At 36.7% G+C, this 22,821-nt stretch overlaps 1 protein-coding gene across 6 annotated transcripts in view; it reads left to right on the forward strand.

Annotated features, from left to right (window-relative positions):
* The window catches only part of GOLGA4 (golgin A4), a 71,726-nt gene that overhangs the window by 21,076 nt on the left and 27,829 nt on the right, over positions 1-22,821 (forward strand). For all 6 annotated transcript variants that reach the window (XM_077786168.2, XM_077786178.2, XM_077786173.2 and 3 more), the window contains 11 exons: positions 245-310; positions 1,395-1,709; positions 3,727-3,774; positions 4,163-4,219; positions 7,705-7,803; positions 8,326-8,464; positions 10,858-11,045; positions 12,040-12,123; positions 12,935-13,082; positions 20,346-20,524; positions 21,532-21,663. In XM_077786168.2, the coding sequence (XP_077642294.2) occupies positions 245-310; positions 1,395-1,709; positions 3,727-3,774; positions 4,163-4,219; positions 7,705-7,803; positions 8,326-8,464; positions 10,858-11,045; positions 12,040-12,123; positions 12,935-13,082; positions 20,346-20,524; positions 21,532-21,663 (1,455 nt within the window). The remainder of the gene's footprint in view (positions 1-244; positions 311-1,394; positions 1,710-3,726; positions 3,775-4,162; positions 4,220-7,704; positions 7,804-8,325; positions 8,465-10,857; positions 11,046-12,039; positions 12,124-12,934; positions 13,083-20,345; positions 20,525-21,531; positions 21,664-22,821) is intronic.

A 22,821-nucleotide genomic window follows, 5' to 3' on the forward strand; every position in this document is an offset into this window, starting at 1 on the left:
TCCATATTTGCAGATGTCTCATACTAATCCATGCACACATAGCTGCTTTGTAGTTCTGTATACTGCAGCAGTCTGTTTTGAATTTAACAATCTAGCTTGTTTGCATGAAGACATCTTAATAAGCTTTCTAAAGAAAGTACTAAAAACACAGGCAAAGAAAAAAGCACTGATGCCGTTTCTTGGAATCACTGAATTACGGCCCTTGTACTCTGTTTTTTCTAACAGTTGTTTTTACCTCCTGTAGAACTTGAACAAACAGCCACTTCCTGGATCCACAGAAAACAATGGAAGTGAACCTGTCTCTCCACAGGTATGTGGAGGGCATGGGGGTTTGTTTCCTCCTTCACTGCTGTGTTGTCTGTTACATTGGTTTAAGTACCCAGTGTTTCTCTTCATGCTGAAGTAGGGATAAGTAGTTGCCTGTCAGAATACTCAGATACTTTGTTTGTGTGTAATCCCACACACAAGTATGGTATTAAGTATTGTCACTGGTATGTGGAGCTTTTCTTTTTGTAAGGACTGGTTAGCAGACTTCCAGCATTGAGATGCATCTTGTTGCACAGCATTAAACTCACTTTTTAAGGTAGAGGGCCTATTCCATATCTGGAAAGCTGAAAGGAAAGAGCTAATAGGCTAAAAGTCTTGTTACTAGTGATTAAGGTGTAGGTAATTTTTTAATATGACTCAGGGAAACATTTAGCTTACTGAAATGGGATTAGTGGTGGCTTCTGGCACGTGACTCCCAACATCGTGCAGTAATGCTTTCACATCATTTGTGTAGCACCAGCAGTAAAGGTTACCACAGCACAGAATCTTTTGGTATAGAATGAAATAAGTGCTATAGCTGCATAAATCAATAATTTTGTTCTATGTAAAATTTGTAAAGTAATTTAAAATAAAAATAAGGATTGTTCAAGATGGCTTGCTAGAACTAACTATTATTAGTTCTACAAGGATTTCTACCATTAATTTGTTCCCTTTATCATAGGAAAGTATCTATATATCTTTGAGATAAATAGCGTCTTCTGTGTAATACACTAAAAAGTGAGTCAGTTATATTTTTCAAGTTTAAGACAATAGTAAATAACTATTTATATTAGCTACACATTCCTCACTTTTTACACAGAAATGTATTCTCCTAAAAGTTTAAATCAGAGCTGTAGTTTATTAGATTCAGGTGCTGTCTGAAATTGTGCACATCTGGTAGTTGCATGCTTGTTTTTCCTATAAAAGGAGATGATTCTTTTAAGGGAGTAGCAGCTATTAGGTGTCATGCATGTGTTAGACAGCAGTAGTTTCTTTGCACAGGTCAAGTCTCTTTCCTGGACTTTAGTGTGTCTGTCTGTCTGCCTAAAAGCAGTGCAGAAATAATTACTTTATTTCAATTTTTGCAGCAAAGTGACAGTCAGTCTTTTGCCCAGAAGCTTCAGCTTCGAGTTCCCTCCATGGAGTCTTTATTTCGAAGCCCAGTAAAAGAGACCCTATTTCGCTCTTCTTCTAAAGAGTCCCTAGTCCGAAGTTCTTCAAGAGACTCACTGAATCGACTAGACTTGGAAGCCTTCAGTCCCACCTTTGATTCACCTTCTGACATTGAAAGCGAAACTGAAGAGCCTCTTGGAAATATGGACACCTTCAGCAAAGAGCAGCTGCTGCAGCGTCTGCGCAGAATGGAGCGCAGTTTAGGCAACTATAGGGGAAAATATTCAGAGGTAGGCAATGTGACTGATTTAGCTATGCAGAAAGGGGAAAGAGATTAGGCTAACACATACTGCAGCAGTGGACACTCTTTTTGTTTTCCTATTTGGAGCAAATGTTTCAACTCACAACTAACATGTTAAATTATTCTAAATCTAGTTCTTTTTGACCTAAAAACATCAAATGTTTTTCTGCTAATAAAACATGAAAATGTTTTTCTTCTTTTGTTTGTAAATAATTTCCTGATGCCAGCAGTAGAGGTTAATTAGTGGTTACTCACACAGAGCAGGCCTTTTAAAATTTCAGGTGAAAGTATCTAGTGGGGGTGAAGATCACTACAGAGATGAGCATGACTCGTACTCTCATGACAGCAATTTTTCCAACTTGTTTTTGAAATGCACAGTGTATATTCTGTCCATGTACAATAGGCAAGCATTTTGTTTTCAGGAAACAAGTTCTATTCTTTATAATTTCTAGGTATTCCCTGGGAGGAATTAATTCAAAGATCTCATTTTTTTGGGGATATTTTAGTGAAAACCAATTATAAAAGTAGTATCACTTCTCATTTTCCAAATTACTGGTCAAGGTAAAGCTGTCAAACAGAAGGTGGTGTTTTGGTATTGGGTTTTGTAATTAGTTTTGGGGTTTTGTTTGGGTTTTTTAATTGTTTTTTAAGTGTGTGTTGTATTTAAAACTGGATGTTTGTACTGTTTTTTTACAGTTCTTTTAATGTTTGCTGCCCTCTAATACAAAAATTCCTGTGCAGACTTCTGTCAAAATCTCTGAAATCTAAAATATGTATACAATGACTGCAGTGTTCAGCATATGCCTTAAAAAGCAGTTGTCTCACAGTAATTTTTCCTTCACTTCCAGCTAGTGTAATAAGTAATTTTTAAAAGTTTATGTAAATAGTACTTGCTAAAATGAAAATTCTTCAGTTTGTGAATTTGTTCTAGTGCTTTTTTTGGTTGTTTGGGCTTTTTTTTTTTTTTATTAGTGTAATCTGTCCACCAAGTCCATCTTTCTGTCAGAAAGGCTTGAGCTTTTCTCCTGGCTTTGTGAGTTTCTTCAGTTCAATTGAAAATAATTGTTTTGCTGGAACTTGGAAGAAACTTGTTGCAATATATAATGAGTAATTAAGGCAGAAATATTTTTTCCCTCTTAAAGTAAGATACAAAGTTAGCATCTCAAGAATATGGTAAAGGAAACACCCCATAGCAGTTTTGATTTTCTTATAAAGGCAAAATATATATCACTTTGAAATTAAAATTAATGTTGAATTCTGAAAATAGTTTGTTTTGAATTAGAATTTGAAGATATATTTTGACTTTCTCATTTTGATGTTTTAGATTTGTTTTTCTTAAATTTTTTTATCAATTTGAAAACAGTGTTCTAGTTCTAAATGCTATTATGCTTCTTCAACATAGTGCTACTTGGCAGTTGTAATCAAATATTTAAGTAAACTAAGTTTTGCTGTTATTGCCTTTATCAGTTTACAGTGAGAAATGAAATACTGTCTACTTTCAATCTGTCTTTGCTGGATATATGCAAAGCATATGGGATGAGAACATTACACCTTTTTTTGTAAAATTTGTAAAATTTAGAAATGTATTTTTTAATGCAGGCTTTTTGTAAAATTATTTTTGCTTAATCTCCCTGGGACATGTACTCTTAGAAGTGGTCACCCGTGTGGGGTAGCTGTCTGGGATGTAACTTTCTGATACTATTGTGTTTGACCCCCTGTGTTGAAGGATGGTGTGTGGTATGCTGTCTCAGGGAAGGGAAAACTGTGTATGAATGCTGAGTAACATCATTGTTTTGTCATGTAGGCTTGCATTTTTTAACACATTGGAGATATTTTATAGATGGGAAAAGAAAACATTAAGAAAATTTAAGTACATTTATATCAAAAGAAAGTTCTCAAGTGGAGCAAAGAGTTTGAAAATGCAGGTAGTGATACAACTAAGGAAATTATTTCGATGGGTATATGCAGATGTATTATCAACTTTATATCCTATTTGTGTATTTTAGCTAGTGTCTGCTTATCAAGTTATCCAGCGGGAAAAGAAGAAGCTACAGGTAAGCATTACTTCTCATGCTCTCTTACCTGCATGCTTTTTCCAATCTTAAAATGTGTAGTGACAATACAGATTTAGTTTTCAGTGTATTGTGAGTATGTAACAGATGATGATTTCTTAGCTGGCATTTCTAAGGAAACCAAGGTAAAATTAATTTGCCAAAATAACTGTGAAGTATTGTAGTCCAGCCTTTTCTGTTGCATCAGCTAACTTCAGGTGATAGAGTGACAGGTTCCCAACCCACACTTAGAAGTTTATGACAATACTTGCATATCAAGCATGACTTGAAAGAAAAACAAACAATTACATTTGTGAATTTTTTGAATTTATTTATCAATTTAAAAATTAGATTTAATACACCTGATCTTTATTTTTCCATTTTTCTTAAGAGCATTCTGAGTCAAAGCCAGGATAAAGCACTTCGCAGAATTGGAGAACTAAGAGAGGTAATTTCCTTTATTGATTTCATGGTTACTTTATATCACACCTATAGATCTTTTTCTGCCTAGCTTTTGACTTTTTTGATCATAAAATATTTTCTCTTTTTTGTTCTTCTTGTTTGTATGGGGTTACTCCTCTGGCTTGCTTCCCATTCAGCAGCTTATTGCTATACTCTTAAGACAGAGCAGTGCATCACCAACTGAACTACTTCTCTTGTTCACTGTGAAAGTGTGTGTGGTTCTTGCAGAATTCTTGGGCCCAGCCATAGATGTCCCTGTGCAATTTGTTACTCTTCTATTAATGACAAATACTAATTCAGGCAAACACAAGTAACAGGCACATTTCTGTAAGGATTTCAATGACTATTAAAAAACCAGGATAATAAAAAAAAAATATTCTGTATCTCAGTTGTAATACTTACATTGTTTTACGGATTTTACTATAGTTTGGTTTCAATCATAAAGTCAAGTAGGTTGTGTTATGATTTGCCTCCTTAGGTTATAGTGAAATTAAAAGGTGATGCACTAGTGTATTTGGTATTGATAATAAACACAATAGAGTTAAAAAACAAGTATAGATGGTGGGGCAGAACAGATTAAAAGGGTAAAATCAAAAATGCCCTACTGTCAAACCCTGATGAAGCACAATGTGAAGCTGAAGCTGTCTTATTGCCTCAGGAGCTAGTGCAACACCAGATTTGGAGATGGGTGTGCAAGGGCCTCTGTGCTCTTATGTTGCTGGAGAGCTGGGTTCTATTTAGCCCAAACTCACAGGCTTTGTCTTATGACTGCACACCTTCTGGCATATGCAATGCTGAGCAGCAGCGCTGGCATGGAGGTTGCAGGAGCCATTAGGCCATGGTGAGGTCCCACCTTTGTCTGAAGGCAGACTCAGTCCAGGCAGTTGGGTGTTTTGCCCACAGGCAGGGGCCAGACCTGTCCCCTTCATAATGAGGAATGGCGACTGTGAGCCTCTGGCCATGTGCATACTCAAGGCTCAAGCTCACCCACAAGGATCTATCCCTGTGACTAGTCAGGCAGCCAGTCATTTCAAGGGAGGTTAATTGGCAGGGCATTCTTCAGCGATCCGGAGAGTAATTCAGGTGAGCATGCTGTGAACTGTGTGTGTGCTAGTGGGATAGCATTTTCGTTCACATCTGTGCTGCTTCTGCCCCAGCAGCTGAGAACAGTGAGTCAGTGCTGGAAGTACCATGTTTATCTGAGCTATAGACTGTCTGAACTGTCACAATGTCCTAAGCTAAACTGTCAGTGCATAGGAGGGAAAAAACATTGCTTTCCTGTCAGAATTGGCTTGCCAAGGTTGTATCTTTTCCAGATCACTACAAGGTCAAATGAAAAAGCTTTTTCTGAGTTAGGTCCATATCTGCATGCTCCTGTAGGATTGGTTTTCCAGTTTATTGCTACTTGTTGAAGTCAGGAAGGCAGATGTGGAACAGAGTTAAATCTTTGGCATGTGATAGAGTTGGACCATGTGCATTTTATTCTTGACTTCTGTCATAAGTCTTTGTGATTCATAAATGTAGATAAATTACACATTTATTTCTGTTTTATATATATATACATCTGTATATGTATATTTTATGTAAAATTTAATTTCATTCTTACCAATTTTGTAAATTTAAATATTCCTTCAAATCTAACACTGAAATTCTTTTTCATTAATTGATACACTTCAAAAAGTGTTTTTCTGATCTTTTAGAAGCCCAGGTGTTGCAGCATTAGGTAAAATACACAACAAAGGAAAAATTACAGATAAAATGGTATATTTCCATTGTGGAAGCTTAACATGGTCCAAAGTAGTTCATTCATTGATGTAGTAATTTGTTATTGGAAATTAATTTTAATAATATTTTTCTTCATAATACAATCAATTTTTCCCATAAATATGTTGAATCAGGCAAGTTTCTTCTAAGAGGGCCATGTATGAGTAAACTAATCTTCTTTTGAGGCTAAATTAACAGTGTGGCACAGTCCTTAGAAATAAATGTGGTTTTCCTTACCTTAGTTTCCTCCTGTTAGGAGTAATTCCTCAAAACCAGTCTTAAAGTATTCTTCAGTGCTCTCTTTCACAGAAAAGGATCAGAAGGGACTCTGAGATCCAAAGAGGACCAGTTACTTGTTCTTACACTGGCCTGCTTTGCTTTGTTTGAAAGGAATTACTTCTAAAGCTCAGAAGCACAGGGCAGAAGTGTGATCAGTAATTGCTGGGAACATGAGGCAATCAGTGTTAAAAAGCGGGTGTAGTTGGGAAGAGAGTAATGTTTTTTGCAGTGATGCTTTCCCTCACCATCGTGCCTGTGCATGGTAGGGCAGGCTCAGCTCTTACAGCAGTGGTTTTCAAAGCCGGTATCAGCCTCATCTGTGGCAGGGCATTCACTGTTGGAGGTAAGGGATAGACAGCAAGACAGCATAAAAATAAGACTTAGAGTTGGAGGAAAGCAATGCAGGAAGCATGCAGTGCTCTGTTTTGTCTTATTTGCTTTTTCATTATTTGTCTTTCTGTCATCCTCTGTCTTTGCCTGGGTAATGAAACTCACGTTTATGGGTGGTGATTGCTTTTATCTTTGCAGAATAACAGTAATAGAAGCATTCCTTTCCTGAGGTAAATCATGGGGAAGATATATATGGATGAAATAAATACATAAATAAAAAAGATTAAAAAGTTTCTGAAAATACATGCCGTGCATGCATGATGTGTATGTGGTTCTGGTTCTCTGAATAAGCAGTTAGATGTGAATTAATTTAGGTACATTTATTTCCTATTAGAATAATAATTATTTAATGATTTGAATGTTTAAACTTTAAAAGCATAGGAAGTAATTAAAAAGAACTCCTTCAGAAAATATAAGACTCTGTAGATATTACTAAAGAATTTAGGCAATATCTACAAGCTTCTAAGAGCATTCAGCCAAACAAATGCATGTAAGTATCAAGTAAAGCCACATACTTAAATTATTTGAATTATTTGTCATTCTCTGTCTTTCTCATTTGAGACATATTTGTGGAATAAAAAGACCAATTTTCTTCTCTTATACATGGCATTTGTCATTTTAGAATGGTGGCATATTGAATGAACATAATGAATTTTATATTTGTGCTCTTTATGTTGTCTTATGCTAGTGGCAAAATGAAGAATCTTCCAAAGTGCAGTCTTCAGCTTCCAGGAGAAATGAGTGTATGGAAGAGAGTTTTTCAGGAGCAGGCTTGAAATGCACCCTATACAAACATCCTTTTAGGAAAAAGAATCCTTGATAATTTTCCATCAAATCTAGATGCTTGCTGGTTTAATCCTGGTATTATAAATTGGATGTTCTTTCTATATTGTGTGGAATGTTGTATAGTAAAAAAAAAAAAAAAAAAAAAAAAAAAAAAAGGTACTTCAGGGTTGTCTTTTGGGATCACAATTATTTCATAATATTTTTATAAGTCTTTTGAGTTCACATTTATTTGAGATGTGTTTGTATTATCAGGAGCTCCAGATGGATCAACAAGCTAAGAAACATCTCCAAGAGGAATTTGATGCTTCCTTAGAAGAAAAGGATCAACTAATTAGTGTCCTGCAAACTCAGGTAAAATAATTTACCCAGCAGATGTTGTTTAAAACTACCCCTCTTACCTTTTCTTTTTGGCTTTATATTTCCTATAATGCATATCCATGTTTTATTATAATTGCTCTGAAGTTGAAAAGCATCTTGTGAATTTAGGATTTTCTAGAAATTAAATGTGTCTTTGTTGTAGAGGATACCTTTGTAAAAATCTCCCTCATGTTAAATAGGATTGGCTGATTTGCATTTAAACACCTTTGTGATGTTTTGTTATCAAGACATCAACATTAGCAGATGTCTGACCTAAATTTGCTTTTGCAAAATTCATGTATTTTGCTTAATTGGTCTTTGTTTCTCTACCTATAGTAATTTTACTTTTGTTAATTGGAAGCATAATTCTGACTTGAAAAATGGTAAAAATCTCAGATTTCTCCTTTTTCTACTTGCTAATATCAATGTTAATTTAAATCTTTCTAATTTTGAAGGTTAAAAAATTTTCTACTTTGAATCCTTGGATTTTTTTAACAAAAAGAACATTTTGTTTAGGTGTCGTTGCTGAAACAGAGGTTACAGAATGGTCAGATGGGCACTGAATTGCCTGATCAAAATGTCCAATCAGAACCAGAAGTTCAAAGTCCAATGAAAGAAGTCAGTGCAGAAAGTATTGTGGAACCAGGAAGTAATGGTAGGTTATGTGGCTTTTTTCCAGAGACCTTACATTTTGGGGAATAAACCTGTTGTTATTTATGATGGAGTAACAGTATTTAGGGCTGACCATGTCATAGTAAGGATATATTTTCTAGAAGAAGACAATTGTTTTGAAAACCATCCAGCAGCTAGAGGAGAGTTTCCTTTTAGGAAACTAAAATAAAGATCAATTTTGATATTCCTGCTATTGAATAATCTGAGTGTTCCTCACATCTGGAGGTTTAAATTAGTGGAATTCTCAATATTGTATATATTTGATTACTGAGCAAGAGACATTATAATGCCAGAAAAAAGGGGACATAATAAAAGTGTTTTTCATTGGTACCCTTCATAAAAGGTAGAGTTAAGACAGAGGTGAACATACATCTTGAAATTATATTTGTTCAGCATCTGCTATGGTTTTTATATGTAGGGATGATAGGAAGTGTTAGGTGAGAGATGTTCTTATCCAGTGCCACGGTTTTTGGATCACTTAGTCAATAATGAAAAACTGTGATTGAAGATGTTTTCTGTGTGTGAGTCTGCCTCTGGACTGTAGTGTGCCAGGCATCCACCAAAGCAGCTCTCTCACTCTGCTTCACAGCTGGACAGAGGAGAGAAAATTTAAAGAAGCGTTCATGAGTTGGAATAAGGCCTAGGAGAGATCCCTTACTAAATACTGTCATTGCCAAACAGGCTTGAATTAGAGCAAATTTATTACTAATAAAATCAAAGCAGGATAATAAGAAGTAAAATAAAACCTTAAAAACACCTCTCCCCCCCCACCCCTTCCCAGCTTTACCTCTTTCCCCAGAGGGGCAGGGAATCAGGGTTTATAGTCAGTTCACCACCTGGGTTTCATCTGCTGCTCAGGGAGAGGAGTGCTTCCCCTGCTCCACCATGGGGTCCCTCCCACAGGAGACATTCTCCAAGAACTTCTCCAGCATGAGTCCATCTCATGGGCAGCAGCTCCCTGCGAACTGCTGTAATGTGAACCCATCCCACAGTCCTCAGACTGCTACAGCATGGGTCACTCTTCCACAGGGTTCAGTTCTTGAAGGACAGGCTACTCCAGAGTGGGCCTCTCTCTCCTCTGGGCCTCCCACAGGGTCACAGTCTCCTCTTGGACATTCACGGTCTCCTCTGTGGCTCTCACATGGATCACTCCATCCCCTTGGTCCTTCATGGGCTGCAGGCACACGGCTATTTCACCATGCTCTGCACCATAGGCAACAGTGTAATCTCAGCTCCATGCCTAGAGCATCTCCTTCTCTTCCTTCTCCATGGATCTTCACGTCTGCAGAGTTGTTTCCCTCATATGTTCTCACTCTGCTTTTCTTTGCCTACAATTACAGTTGTGCAATAGCTTTTTAGTTCTTTCTTAATTTTTTTTATCACAGAGGCATTACCATTTCTAATTGGTCCAGCCTTGACCAGCAGCACATCTATCTTTGGAGTTTTACCAGGGATTGGCTCTGCTGGACATGAAGAAAGCCTCTGTCAGCTTTCTGGCAGCTCCTTGCAGAAGCCATGCCTCTAGTTCCCCTTCAACTACTGAGGCTTGGCCATGCAAATCCAGTACAATGTCAAATACCTTTGCAGCCTCCAGAGCATCATAGCAGAAGCACACAGTAAAATACTACCAAATGTGCTAGTAATACAGTGATTCAAACTGAGAGGGAGTAGGTTTAAATTATAGATATTAGGAAAAATTCTTTACTATGAGGGTGTCAAGGCCCTGGAACATGTTGCCCAGAGAAGCAGTGGCTGCCCCATCCTTTGAAATGTTAAAGGCCAGGCTGGATGGAGTTCTGAGCAACTTGTTCTGTGAGGTGTTCCGGCCTGTGGCAGAGATTGGAGCTAGATGATCTTTTAAGATCCCTTCCAACCAGTCTATGATTCTATGAGTACTACTCAGAAAGACACTAAGTATAACCTTTATCCTGCTGAACGTAATATTGCCAACCTGGGTATTTGAGAACTAATGTCATACCCGGCCTTGGGAAAGCAAGAATCTGTGTGCATGGCACTTGAGAGTTGTGATTTGCTTTACGTCACATTTTTCACTAGTTTTGCATATTCTGTTAGTAGCAGCAGGCAGGTTTATAAATCATGATGACTTTTTAATTACGTAAAAAACCTTGTTGATGAATAGCTTCATTTTGAAGCTGATAAAGTAATTGGGGTTTAGTAAGTTAACTTGGTGTTAAATACTCTTTACATGTGTATGTGTAGAATGTTTCTGGCACTTACAGGAGGAACTAGGAAGTTTTGTAGACTTCACCCAATTTTCTTTAGAGACCTGTGAGCCCACTGCATTGTGAATGATGAATGCAGATCTGCATTTTGGAAATGGCATGCATATAGTAATGTTGGTATGTTGTCTTATAGAGGGTGATGAAGATTCTGTTAAAACACTGGAAACTCTTAATCAGAGGGTGAAGCGCCAAGAGAACTTGCTGCAACGTTGTAAGGCGACTATTCGGTCACATAAGGAGCGCTGTGCCCAATTAACCAATGAGAAAGAGGCACTTCAAGAACAGCTGGAAGAGAGGCTTCAGGAGCTGGAAAAAATGAAGGTATGGAAAATGCTCTTAGCTTTATGAGTAACCATGAAAATACAGTAAGAACTCCAGTATTTCCAAAATTTATTGCTAGAGCAGACCATGAAACAAACTATCCCTGTACTTTTTTGGAGAAAAAGGTTCAAAACTGACCTTGAATGAATACACTCAGCAATTATTCTAGAGTGGTGAAGCAGGGTATGAAAACTTACTGTATAAATAAGCATCAGAATGGTATTAGAAATAAGTAGTTGTGGGAAATTGGGGTGAGAAAAGGACTCTTAACACAGAAGACAGAAGGTAAAGTGAGAAAAGTGGAGCAGAGCTAAATCTTTAAGACATAGTGAATGAGGCATTAATTATGTAAATTAACAGAAAAAAAAAAAGGAAGGCAGGGCAGTGGAGATCACAATATAGTGACCATAAGTGCAATCCCAAAGCTAATAAATTAATACATTGCTCAGTTTTCCCTTTAAGGCCATTAATGCTGAGTGTGGAGCGTAAGTAAGGTGGCTAATAGTAATGAAATCTGAAAATGTGCTAAGTATAGCTGTACTTAACTTTAGTTACAGAGATCAGATTCCCATCTCTGTCTTCATCTCTGAGCACTAGTCTGGTTTGAAAAATCTCTGAAAGACTTGAGTATTTTAATGACATTTTCTAAAATATGGCTAGTAACAATAATTTATGTTGCATTGCTGAGATCTTCTTGGCAGGATCTCAAGAGATCAAAGTGCAGGTAATAGAGCAGAAATCTTAGACATATTTCTTGTTTTACTTTACCAACTCAGACCTCCATGTGTGGAGGCTCTAAAAAAAACCTTCAGATCTCTGAATTATTACAGAAGCCATAAGGCAGCCTACCTCTGGGAGATGTAAAAGTAATTTAAAACTGCCCACTTCAGTTTCCCTTGATTGTGTTCTCTGTTCTTCCTCCAAGGCATAGTGCAGGGTCAGAGCCAAAGTGAAGCTGTTTGTCAACCAACTTGTGGTTGGGATCTTTTTTTAGGACCTTCACATGGCTGAGAAGACTAAACTGATTACACAGCTACGTGATGCAAAGAATTTGATTGAGCAGCTAGAACAAGACAAGGTAAACAAAGCTGTAGGTTTTGATGGAGATTGTTTAAAACACAAAATATCTAGCTTTTGGTATTAGAAGCTGCTTTTAGTAGTCTGATGATTTAATCTATGTTTTAATAAACAAGTAATTTAAGCTACTTAAGAATTTTATTGTATATATACCATAAGATATGTCTGTTAAGTTATACTTAACACTGAAACGTGATATTATTTAGGATGAAGCAGATATCCTGAATACACTCCTTGATGCCAATTCTAAAACAAACAAAGAAACCCCAAACACAAATGAAGATGAGATACAATTAAATTAATTTAAAAGTAATATCAGTAAAGTAAAGTAACTTTTTTGATAGACAATAAAGAGTTCTCAGTTTTTTGCTTCTTAGAAGTTTTTTTAATCATAGTCTTGTTACCTGGAGTAACTTCTGGTGGTGTCATAAGTGACATGACTAACATTGTATGGTGTATTCCCAAAGGAGAATTACAGACTCTACAATGCTTTTAGTTTGGGTTTGTTTGCAAATTCCATGTTTCAAAGGAAAGTTTCTGTACCAGAAGTAGGAAGTTTTTGGGTGGTCTTTGTTTGCTGGAGTTCTTTTCACCACTAGATAAATTTTGGATACTCTTAAAAATAATTGCTATTCTTATCTTCTTTTTGTTAACATTTTCTGTTTTTTGACATAGAAAAATCTTATGATCTCTGGTCTTGTAATAAGAGACTGCAGTTTATTCTTGGCAAGGATTGTGCCCTGGCTTGAAATTGTTTCAGGTATATGTCCTATTTATTTGCTAGCTTTTTATCACAAAGACCTTTTCCACAGGGCATGGTAATTGCAGAGACAAAGCGGCAAATGCATGAAACACTGGAAATGAAGGAGGAGGAGGTAGCCCAACTGCGTGCTCGAATCAAACAAATAACTACAAAAGGCGAGGAATTAAAAGAGCAGAAAGAAAAATCTGAAAGAGCTGGTAAGAATATACCTAGATTATTTGCTTTCACATTTGAACATCAGAAAGCTTCAGTGTGGTCTTTTTCTACAGTTGTTGTTTGGAATGGTTATTAAGAGATGCTCTTTTTTCTGTTGTTCTACATGTCACCTGTGCCATCATTGCTAACTTCACTTCTGGAGAGCAGAGTTTAGGGATGCTTTTGACTGATACGTATGTTACCAATAAAACTGATTTAGGAAAGAAACTTCCAAAAGGCAACTGTTCTTCCTTGTTTGTATGAGAAAAAATTGATACAGTCTTCTTCTGGTCTAATTTAAGAAGAGAACCTTGCAACTACCTATAAATTGTCATTATAATGCCATCAGGGATTCACATAGAAAACACAGCAGTGAGTGTGTAAGAGTTTGTGAAGAAGTAAAAATGTTATAACCATAGTAAACATTTTCTTTCAATTATTTTAATGGAAGCATTTCTGATTTAAGTGAAACAGCAGTGATGGTTCTTTTTGCCTCAGGCTTGTAACAGAGGAACAGTTATGTAACTGTTATATGATGTAGTTTGCTTTTTATGGAAAGTAGGTAACATTATGTGTGCTTAGAGTTCTACTATTGCATGAAATAAAGTTAAGCCATTGTTTTTTAAACAGTGAAATTGTTTTGTACTACATAAGAATTCTTTTAGAATAATTTAATTTGCTCTCGTGGGCATGTAAAGAAACTCACTTTTTGGCAAAAGCTCAGGTGTTACTTTGAATAAAATATTATACGTATTTTCTTTCTCTAAAAAGCAATGAAGAGTTCAAACAATGCAGTTCATAGTGGATTATTTAATATCTATATAGATTTAGATTAGAACTTGCAATTTTAAAGATCAATTTGGATAGATCATTCTGCTGTAATGCAGAAAACCAGCTGGAACATCCATCTTTTGAAAGTAACATTTTCATTAGGTGCCTTCCTCTCCTACCCTTTCAAGGTTGCATGTGTCCTTTTAGTTTTGGAAATTCATACTTCAGAAGTCAGTCAGTCCTACTAAAGTTTTATTTTGTTTGATACTGGGAGACTAGGAAGCTCTTTATGATTAAAAAAAAGAAGGTGAAGAATTTCTTAATATTTCTGTAGATATGAAGTTATTATCATAGCTGTATGCAATAGTGTTTCTTGAGGAAGGAGAAACAATTATGAATTATAAATGTACTATCCACACACACTAATTAATACAGTAATTTCTTCAAGTTTGCCTGGCCAGAAGCTGAAGTCAGGTTAGAGATGATTGTGTAGACTACTGAAAAACTTTCTGTTGTAATGAGAAGTAATTTAGTTTGAATTAATCTTGTGTTGAATACACTACACTTTTCTAGGGGGAGATTTGCGTGTTAAATTGCTCTTTTTTAAACAAAAACTGTAAGTGCTTTGGTTGATTTTACAGTGCATAAGTATCAACTTTACCTTTGAGTGCATTTATTTATTATAGTCTTTTAAGCATGCATATATGTGTGTTGGAACCCTTGGAAAATTAGCTAGCACTGCTTTTAAGACAGAATTGTAAGGTGACCTTTATTAGATTTTTCTATTACATCCTTGGCTTAGTACATTCCAAAAATATTGCAATCTACAGTGTTAGTATGGTTCAATGCAGTTGAACTAAATTATTTGAGAAAACCACCTTGCATACCAGGAGTGCCTGAAATTGCTTTTTAAGCCTCAACCTTTAAGTTGTAATGGTTTTATGAATTGGACAATTTCATATGTTTAAGGTCAACATTTAAAGTTCTGGTTTTTGGATAGTTAATGCGAGGTGACTTTCTCAGAACCACAGAATTGGTAAGGTTGGAATGGACCACAGTGTATCATCTGGTCCAACCTCCCTGCTCTGCTAGGGTTATCATAGACCACATGGCACAGAACTGCATCTAGACTGTTAAATTCTAGACATCTTTTTCTATATCATGGTTTAGTGAAGTACTGAATTCTTGGAATGAAGTAGAAATATTAATTTCATTTATGTTACAGTAAAATAAGGATAAGCATAATACTCTTGAAATTTACTTTTTTAGTGCTGCTTGGAGACTAAAAAGTGGTATAGTTTTCCATGCCATCTTGCCTACTATTACATCTCTGTCCTTTTTCTTTGTAAGTCAGGACTTCGGTGAATTGCTCCAGTGTTTAATTTAATGTGAATGCATTTTTGTGTAATAAAATAGTGAAAAGATATGTATGCTTATTTTTACGTTGTGTACAAAACAGTGTAAACTGTAATTTGGTCTCCCCAGATAAGTTATTTTTCTTTTTGTAGTTAGAGGAGCCTTATGTTGAAATCTCACAGAGCATCTTGTTTTTGTGCATCCACACATGCCAGTAAATGAATTAGTGTGCCTTTCCCAAGCCTTGTATGAACAGGACTGGGGTAAGGGCGCTTTTTTTTTACATCACACATTGAGTGCTTGAACTGGGTTCTAAAAAGTAAATTCTTTGCTTCTCAGGCACTTCTACTTGAGGTAACTGCAACACATTTCTTTTTTTTCTTCAACAAAGATCTTTTTAGTATTTGTAAATTTCCAGCTAAACTTAAATTTTTTTCTCTTGAGAAAAGTCATAAATGATTTATGACTTCTCAGGATGCAGATTACTGACTTACTAATAGTCTATGAGCAAACAAAGTCTTCAGAAAGCAAATCCTATTTGTAGGCACCATTTCTTTAGCAAGCTTCAGTGAAAAAAAAAACACTTGCACTGTGCATTTAAAGTTCTGCCTAGATGAACAAATTAGCTATAGGAATTATTTCAACCTTTTGTTTTGAAATTTGGACATGACACCTGCTCTCAGCCCTCAGAAATTGAACGTGAATCCCTCTTTTGCCAGCTGGCTTACAAATCTGGGTTGCTTCCTTCATGATGTTTAGCACTAGGAGGCACTCTAGGCAAAGAGAAAAGGTATGCAGTGCCAGCAGAGGAAACTAGAAGTCTGCCGTGCAAAGTGTTACTCTGTGTGGGAGGGGCAATGTGAAGGGAGCAGAGACTGGTACTTTGGAGTGGTGTAGGTAAAGTAGTCAACTATCCAGCATAAGTTGTATAAAAACCAGGATTGCAAACCTTGCACTCCTTAAACTCAGTCTAATTTTTTGTGATTTACATACTGCAGAGGAAGGTTTTCAATTTGTCTGGCTTTGTTACATGAATGTGGTTTTGCAAAATGAACCTGAGACTTTGTTGGTGTGCTTGTTTCTATTTCTGATTTGCTAATGTGCCTTTGTGAGACTTCATTCAACCAATACTTGGTTGAAAGATCTTCCCTGAACAAAGTTCTGCAGGCTGGAGAAGAATGCAGAGGCAGTGCCTTTACTCTCTACATTTAGAGTAGGTATATTTAAATAAAAACATGGACTTTATTTCATGTTTTGATACAGAGAATTAAAATCTCTCACACATTAAAAGTAACAGTGATAATAGAGACCACAATCTGTCTACTTGATGGTACTTTAGCCCTCTGCTGGTTTGAAACTTGGTTGCATCCAGCTGCACTAGAATTAACTACTTTGAATGAAAATATTCTGTTTTGCTTAAGGGCTTAATGTGACTGAGATGCATATAATTTAACTTTTAGAGACCTAATTGCATTTCTGTGAAGTATTGCTTCTTTGTGCTTGGCTTTTAACCATCAGCTTTTGTCTAGTTTTTGTATTAGCATTATGGTGATGCAGCTTTTGTACTGCATGTTTCTCAGCAATTAATGTCAGTAATCAGTCCTATTGTTAACCTGGATCTTCTCTTTGGCTAATCTGTGGGCTATGGCAAATGTATTGTCTTTCCTTTTGCAGAGGGAAAGAGAATACAAATGAAAATAAAGGAAAATGAAAATAATGTTTTCTCAATTGAAAATAACATACATGATGCTCAGAACAAGAATCAGAATGTGTGTATGGAAAAGTGAAATAACTTAATGTTCTACTTGCAGGCTTTAGTTTCAAGCTATACTTTGCAAAGGTCAGTAGGGTGGGGTGGATGTTTTATATTTCTCTTTGCTTGTTTGGTTGTTTTTTTGTTTGATTTTGAAAAAAGATGATGTTGTAATACTGAAGGACTTTGCCAGTTTTGCTTGGCGTGCTTTTGTTAGGACTGAGAGAAGCATCAGGAAAGTCATTACCATTCTCCAAACACAGTTTTGCATTATTTGCAGTATTCATAATCAACTTGAGCCTGGTTGGTGTTGCAGTAGGGGAGAACTTGAGTCCTGTAGCTGGCAGGTGGCAAAATGCCTTTATAGGGCTGTGAAGAACTGTGCAAAATAAGGAGCTATAAGCCTTGTGCATGCTTGTATTACATTTTAGACTGTTTCTGCTGAAAAAATCTCTAGTGATCTTAATTTTTTTAACAGTTTTAGCATTTAAGCAGAACCAGAAGTTGAAAAGTGGGTACAATGGTATGCTTTGGTATTGCCTGTTGCGTTGTGATTTCATGGTTTCCCCAGAACACTGGTTTTCCCCCCTGAAGTTGTCCTCCCAGGTGTGTCAATCACTCCTCCTTTCCCTACCCTGACCCCTGCCAGGACTGTCTGTCACTCCTGGCATTCCAGAAGTGAGTTGAGCGATTGGGCAGATTCAAAAGATGCCCTCCATCCCCAGGGGGGTATTGGGCCATCCCGGTGTCCTTTGTCCCTTGAGACCTCCTCTGTCGTGTGTGGTTGGTGGGCTCCCTATCCCTTCTCCCCTCCCCCAGGTAAAAGAGAGGGGAACCACGCCATCCGGGGGGGGGGGGGGGGGTGGTTCTGATGGATTAGATTGGATTGATTGGAGCTGATTGGATTCAGAGGCCTGCAGGGGAGTTCTTCTTGGAGCTGCTGCTACATTCAGAGGCCTGTGGGCCAGAATAAAAACTCTGGATTAAACCTTCCATCAGAACCGACTCCTTTCCTTCACCATAGCCTTAAAGGATTCTACGATAGCGGAAAACCTGAGGAGTGGAACCTCTCCGAGAGGGAGCTTCATCCCGCCACCACCTGAGCTCCGCCATGTCTGGGCTTGTCTCCATGCGCCCAGCTGCAACATCCAGCTAGCCAAAGATGTCTCTGGGGTGAAACATCACATCTGCTGCCATTTGCTCCAGCAGCAGGGGCCAGACAAGCCAGGGCATGTCCTGTTCCCGATATTGGTAACTCCATTAATTGCCAAAGTCAATAACAGCCCCGTTTTGCCTTAAAACATGATTGTTGCTGTGAATAGTCAGAAAAAGTCTTCCTCAAAAAACAAGAAAATTCCGTAGAAGGTCAGAATTTGGGTGAATCCAGTTTTATGGAATTAAGTTACTTGTTATTTGCAGCACTGCCTCAAAAGTATAGACTGTGGTTAAAATCTTCAGTTTTTAATGTCAAAAGATGTAGAATGGAATTATTGTTCACTTCTTGAATATGCATGCTTCAGTGTTATTAAAGATAATTTCAAAAAAAGCAAAGATTGCAATTACTGCTGTGAATGCCTACTAACTAATGATGAATCAATAAAACTAGAGATGTGAAAGTCTATTATCATTTTCTTTTGGGGACAGAATTTATTGGAAGAAAGTTTAGCATACGAAATAACACTTCAGAAGTTATTTTTTTCTGTTTCCTTGAAAAGTAGAGTCCAGGTAGTCCAGGGTATAATAGAATAATATACTTCTAGGAGGCTGTGCTCTGATAAATTACAGTCTTGATATTGGTACTGTGTTTTTGGATTTTACAGATGTGTTTTGCCAAAATTCTGCTATGCAAAGTACTAACCATATAGTAGGATGTTCTGAGATGGAATTTTTATAATATGCTCTAGGGATTTTCTGTTGTGGCAGCTGGAGGTTGTAGAGTGCCACAACCTTCCCAGAGAAGTGTCTTTAAAAAGACGTCCTGGGTGCACAGGCACATCTTGCTCTTGCCATGTGATTTTTGCTCTCAGGTGATTTCAGCCATGAGCGACGCAGAAGGAAGGGACGGAGTCTTCATATGGGGTTACATGGAGCGTCTTTATTGGGCTCCTAGCTTGAAGGGGTACAGCGACAAAGAACTCTTTTAGGCGGAGAGAGCAGGGCTTTATACAGAGATAGCAAGGGGTGGGGCAGAACATCAGAACGAATGAGATGAGGGCACAGGGGTGGAACAAAAGAGAAGGCCCAATGGGATTAAAATAGAATCAACATACGGCAACAATGCATTCTGGGGGAAGCATTTTTTCTTGCCATGACCAGGAGGTTGTTGCTTAAGGGTTGTCCCTCCAGGGGATCATGGTAAGGTTTTCCCCAGACGGTTTACCGTCTTCCACAGTTTTCCACGTTCATGATCCACTCAGGAAAGAGATTTCCTTAATAATGATTGAACTCTAGTCTTGTGTAATTCTGTATGGACTCTGACATCAGTTGTAGTGAGCTTTAGTGGTATTGAATAAATAAACAAGATCACAATACTGGAATTTCTTTGCTTTCTTTTTATATCTAAATGATCGTCTGTGAAATGAACAAAGCATGTTAGAATACTTATCCTTAGCATGAGATAAAGCTGTGGAATTATTGCTTATATTTTGTAAATTAAAATGTGTTTCAGTGAATTTGTGTATTCTGTGCAAGAGTGAATAAATCTCAACAATGCAGCTTGAGTGTTCTTTTGAAACAACTTAGAGCTATTCAAGTTTTCTGGGAGCAAATCTTAACTTTTATTTTATTTTTTATTTTTACATTTTATTTATGAAGTTAGAAGTGCCAGAGAGTCAGCTACTGATGGAAGTGTACATTAAATGTAAATGGTGAGATAATTAAATTAGCAAAGCCATCTCTGTGGGCTCTTTGAAAAACAGTTTAAAGAAACTATTCTCTAGGTTTTACAGTTTGGAATTACTCTTATGTATATAAAGTGCCTGATATTATACATTAGTGTTCTATTCAGGAGAAACTTCATGTCCCACTAATAACTGACTTGCATAGTAGTCATTCTTGGTTTGTTTCTGTCTGTTTGTTTTAGTGTGAATTACCTTTCTTTGTGCAGCTATTTTCCACATCCTCAAAGTTTACTCAGGAGTTACAGGCAGAAGAGGAGTGTTATAGTACATTCATTAATATGGTTTATGCATTTTATAGTGATTTTAGGCAAAGAAATAGAAGCTACAGAATGTTTTGGAAGAAATTCACATCTCTTTGTCCGTTCTCTTTCCTTTCCAGAAAATAAACATGTGAATTCCTAAGTTTGTTCTTTTTTTGTGAAATTCTTCTATCAAAATATATAGCTATTTCTCAATTATCATATACAATTTTTTTTTCTTCGCAGCTTTTGAAGAGCTTGAGAAGGCTGTAAGTATTGCCCAAAAGACAGAGGAAGCCCGGAAAAAACTGCAAATAGAAATGGATGAAAAAATTAAAGCAGTAGAAAAGGCAAGTGAGGAAGAGAGAGTAAATCTTCAGCGGGAATTAACCAGAGTGAAACAAGAGGTGGTTGAGATTATGAAGGTAAAAATTTTATTACAGTTAATCCATTGTTGTAAAATATATCAATTTGACAGAACTGTGTTATAAATCTTTTGCTATTTAATAAAACCCATAAAAATTACTTCCTGTGATTAAAGATTTACTTAACGAAAAATAGAAAACTCTTCATAGATTTTTTCTTCTGCAATTTAAAGTAGTTAATTAATGGCATGTAAAAATAAATAGTAGTATTCTTTGCTTCACAGTACTTAATAAAATTAATTATTAGAAGTATACTTGAGACTTTAAACAGAGACAAGAAGATATTAATGGCAGGAAGCTCACACACCTCCACCAGGATCTTGGGTTTTAATCACTTTTTAGCTTTTAATCATTATCCTAGCTGAGTCTGTGTAAATGTTTAATAACTTGTTACCATATTGTTTGCAGGTTAAAATAATTTGCTTTATCTGGTGTATTTATATAGGAATTGCTGAAATACTTCACATGCCTTGTAAAGCTGTAAATTTGAACACGCTTAAGTTATAGTTCTTGTAATTACATTCATAATGGTATTAATTTTTCCAAGAGAATACACTGATGCTTTAAGAGGACCAGTGATGTGCTTTACATTATTCTTAAATAAAGCACGTATGTAGGTTGTAGATAACTGTCTACATAGAGTATTACCACCTGACTTTCTGGCTCATAAAATAAAAGCTACAAAAAAAGTTCATTTTTCAATGTATTATCATGTTTGAACTGAAAACATCAAGTTTGCCTTGGAAGAAGATTCTTTAGAAAATGTGGTGTTTTCTTTAGTACAACTATGAAAGCCTTGAGAAGGAAGATGGATAACCAAAAGCTTGAAAGTAAGAACTGTCAGGGCTTAATATTAAGTAGCCCAAGTGATCATAACTTATTCAAAGGAAGCAAAGAGATGGTTCTGGTTTCTTTTGTCTGTTGCACTATTTTGTTATTAAGAAAAAATAAAAAGTATTTTGTTAGTTAATATTTTGAAATTAGTTTTTTCTGACTTTGATTCACAGAAATCTTCAGAGGAACGAGTTGCTGAACTAGAAAAAATACATAAAAAAGAACTAGATACCAAAGATCAGGAGCTAAATGAGAGATTACAGGCTCAAGAAAAGGTATTCCAGGAGAAGATGAAGGCAGCTCTTGTAAGTAAACCTAAAATGCATAAAAAGCCATTTCTCTAAGTGTGAGTTTGGATTAGAAGTCTTGAGCTGAGACTATTCCACAGTGAGAGTCCTCCTGTGCTCAAAGATAGAAGTGCTTTCCAAAAGTCAAATAGCTCAGAGGTTTCAGCAACATGAAAAGAAAGCAGCTGCAATGATCCAGACTGAGTAATGATAACTTATCATTGTCAGTACTCGGTAACAGCTGTATCTTGTGGAAGCTATTTATTTTTTTGAAATTTTTTTAGACTTGCTTTTTTAATATCTATCTGTGGATCATCGGCAATCAGGCCCAGGAGCTAAAGTAAAAGAAATACAAAAAATGAGGCTGTTTGAAAAGTGTTTGTGTAGTTATGTCTGGTTATATTGTGTTATGTGAACAGGGTTAACTATTCATAGTGTTCGACATAGAAGAAGAATTTTCTTCAAAATCAGACTGAGAAGAATTCTTGGAATTCTTTGCACTTTTTCATGAACTGTAATCAATCCACTATAGATAATCATGTAATTTTGCCTAAATATTTGATATATATGTAACAGATATGTATATATATAGTCTATGTATATCTGTTACAAATAGTGGATTGGTTTTTGTGCTCCTCCGTGGTGGATAGTGACTAGGATTGAGAGACTTTGTCAACCTTGTCCTGAGTATATTCTTCTACCTGTTTCACAGGTTACTTCCTTAATTGTAAGAAACAAGCTTAAAAATATCTTAGCAGTGGAAGCAAGTGTGAACAGACATTATTCCTGTCTTGCTTTACAAGACAGGTGTCTGCTAGGGAAGGCAGAAAAATCCTCCCTTGGAATGCACAATGTAAACCTCCTCCCTCTGAACTTTTAGAATTGTGAAATTAAGGGGCTCTCAGGCAAAGATATGGGAATAGGAATAACAGTTCTTTACTAGTACATATAATAAAGCAAACAAATAACAACAACTACAGCATTAACAACAAACACAGCCCAGAACCCAGTGACAGCCTTTTGGCTGTGGCGCTTTCCCCTTGGGTGCAGTTTCGGTCACAGCCGGCAGGGGCGCTGGTGGCTCCCGGTGGGCAGGGCAGGTGCGATGATGCCCCCGTGGCTGCAGGGGGCGCTGTGGCATGGGCTCGGTGAGCATGTGGCAATGGTGGCTTTTGT

Source organism: Lonchura striata, chromosome 2 (assembly GCF_050655825.1).
Source record: "Lonchura striata isolate lonStrDom1 chromosome 2, ASM5065582v1, whole genome shotgun sequence".
Classification (NCBI taxonomy): Eukaryota; Metazoa; Chordata; class Aves; order Passeriformes; family Estrildidae; genus Lonchura; species Lonchura striata.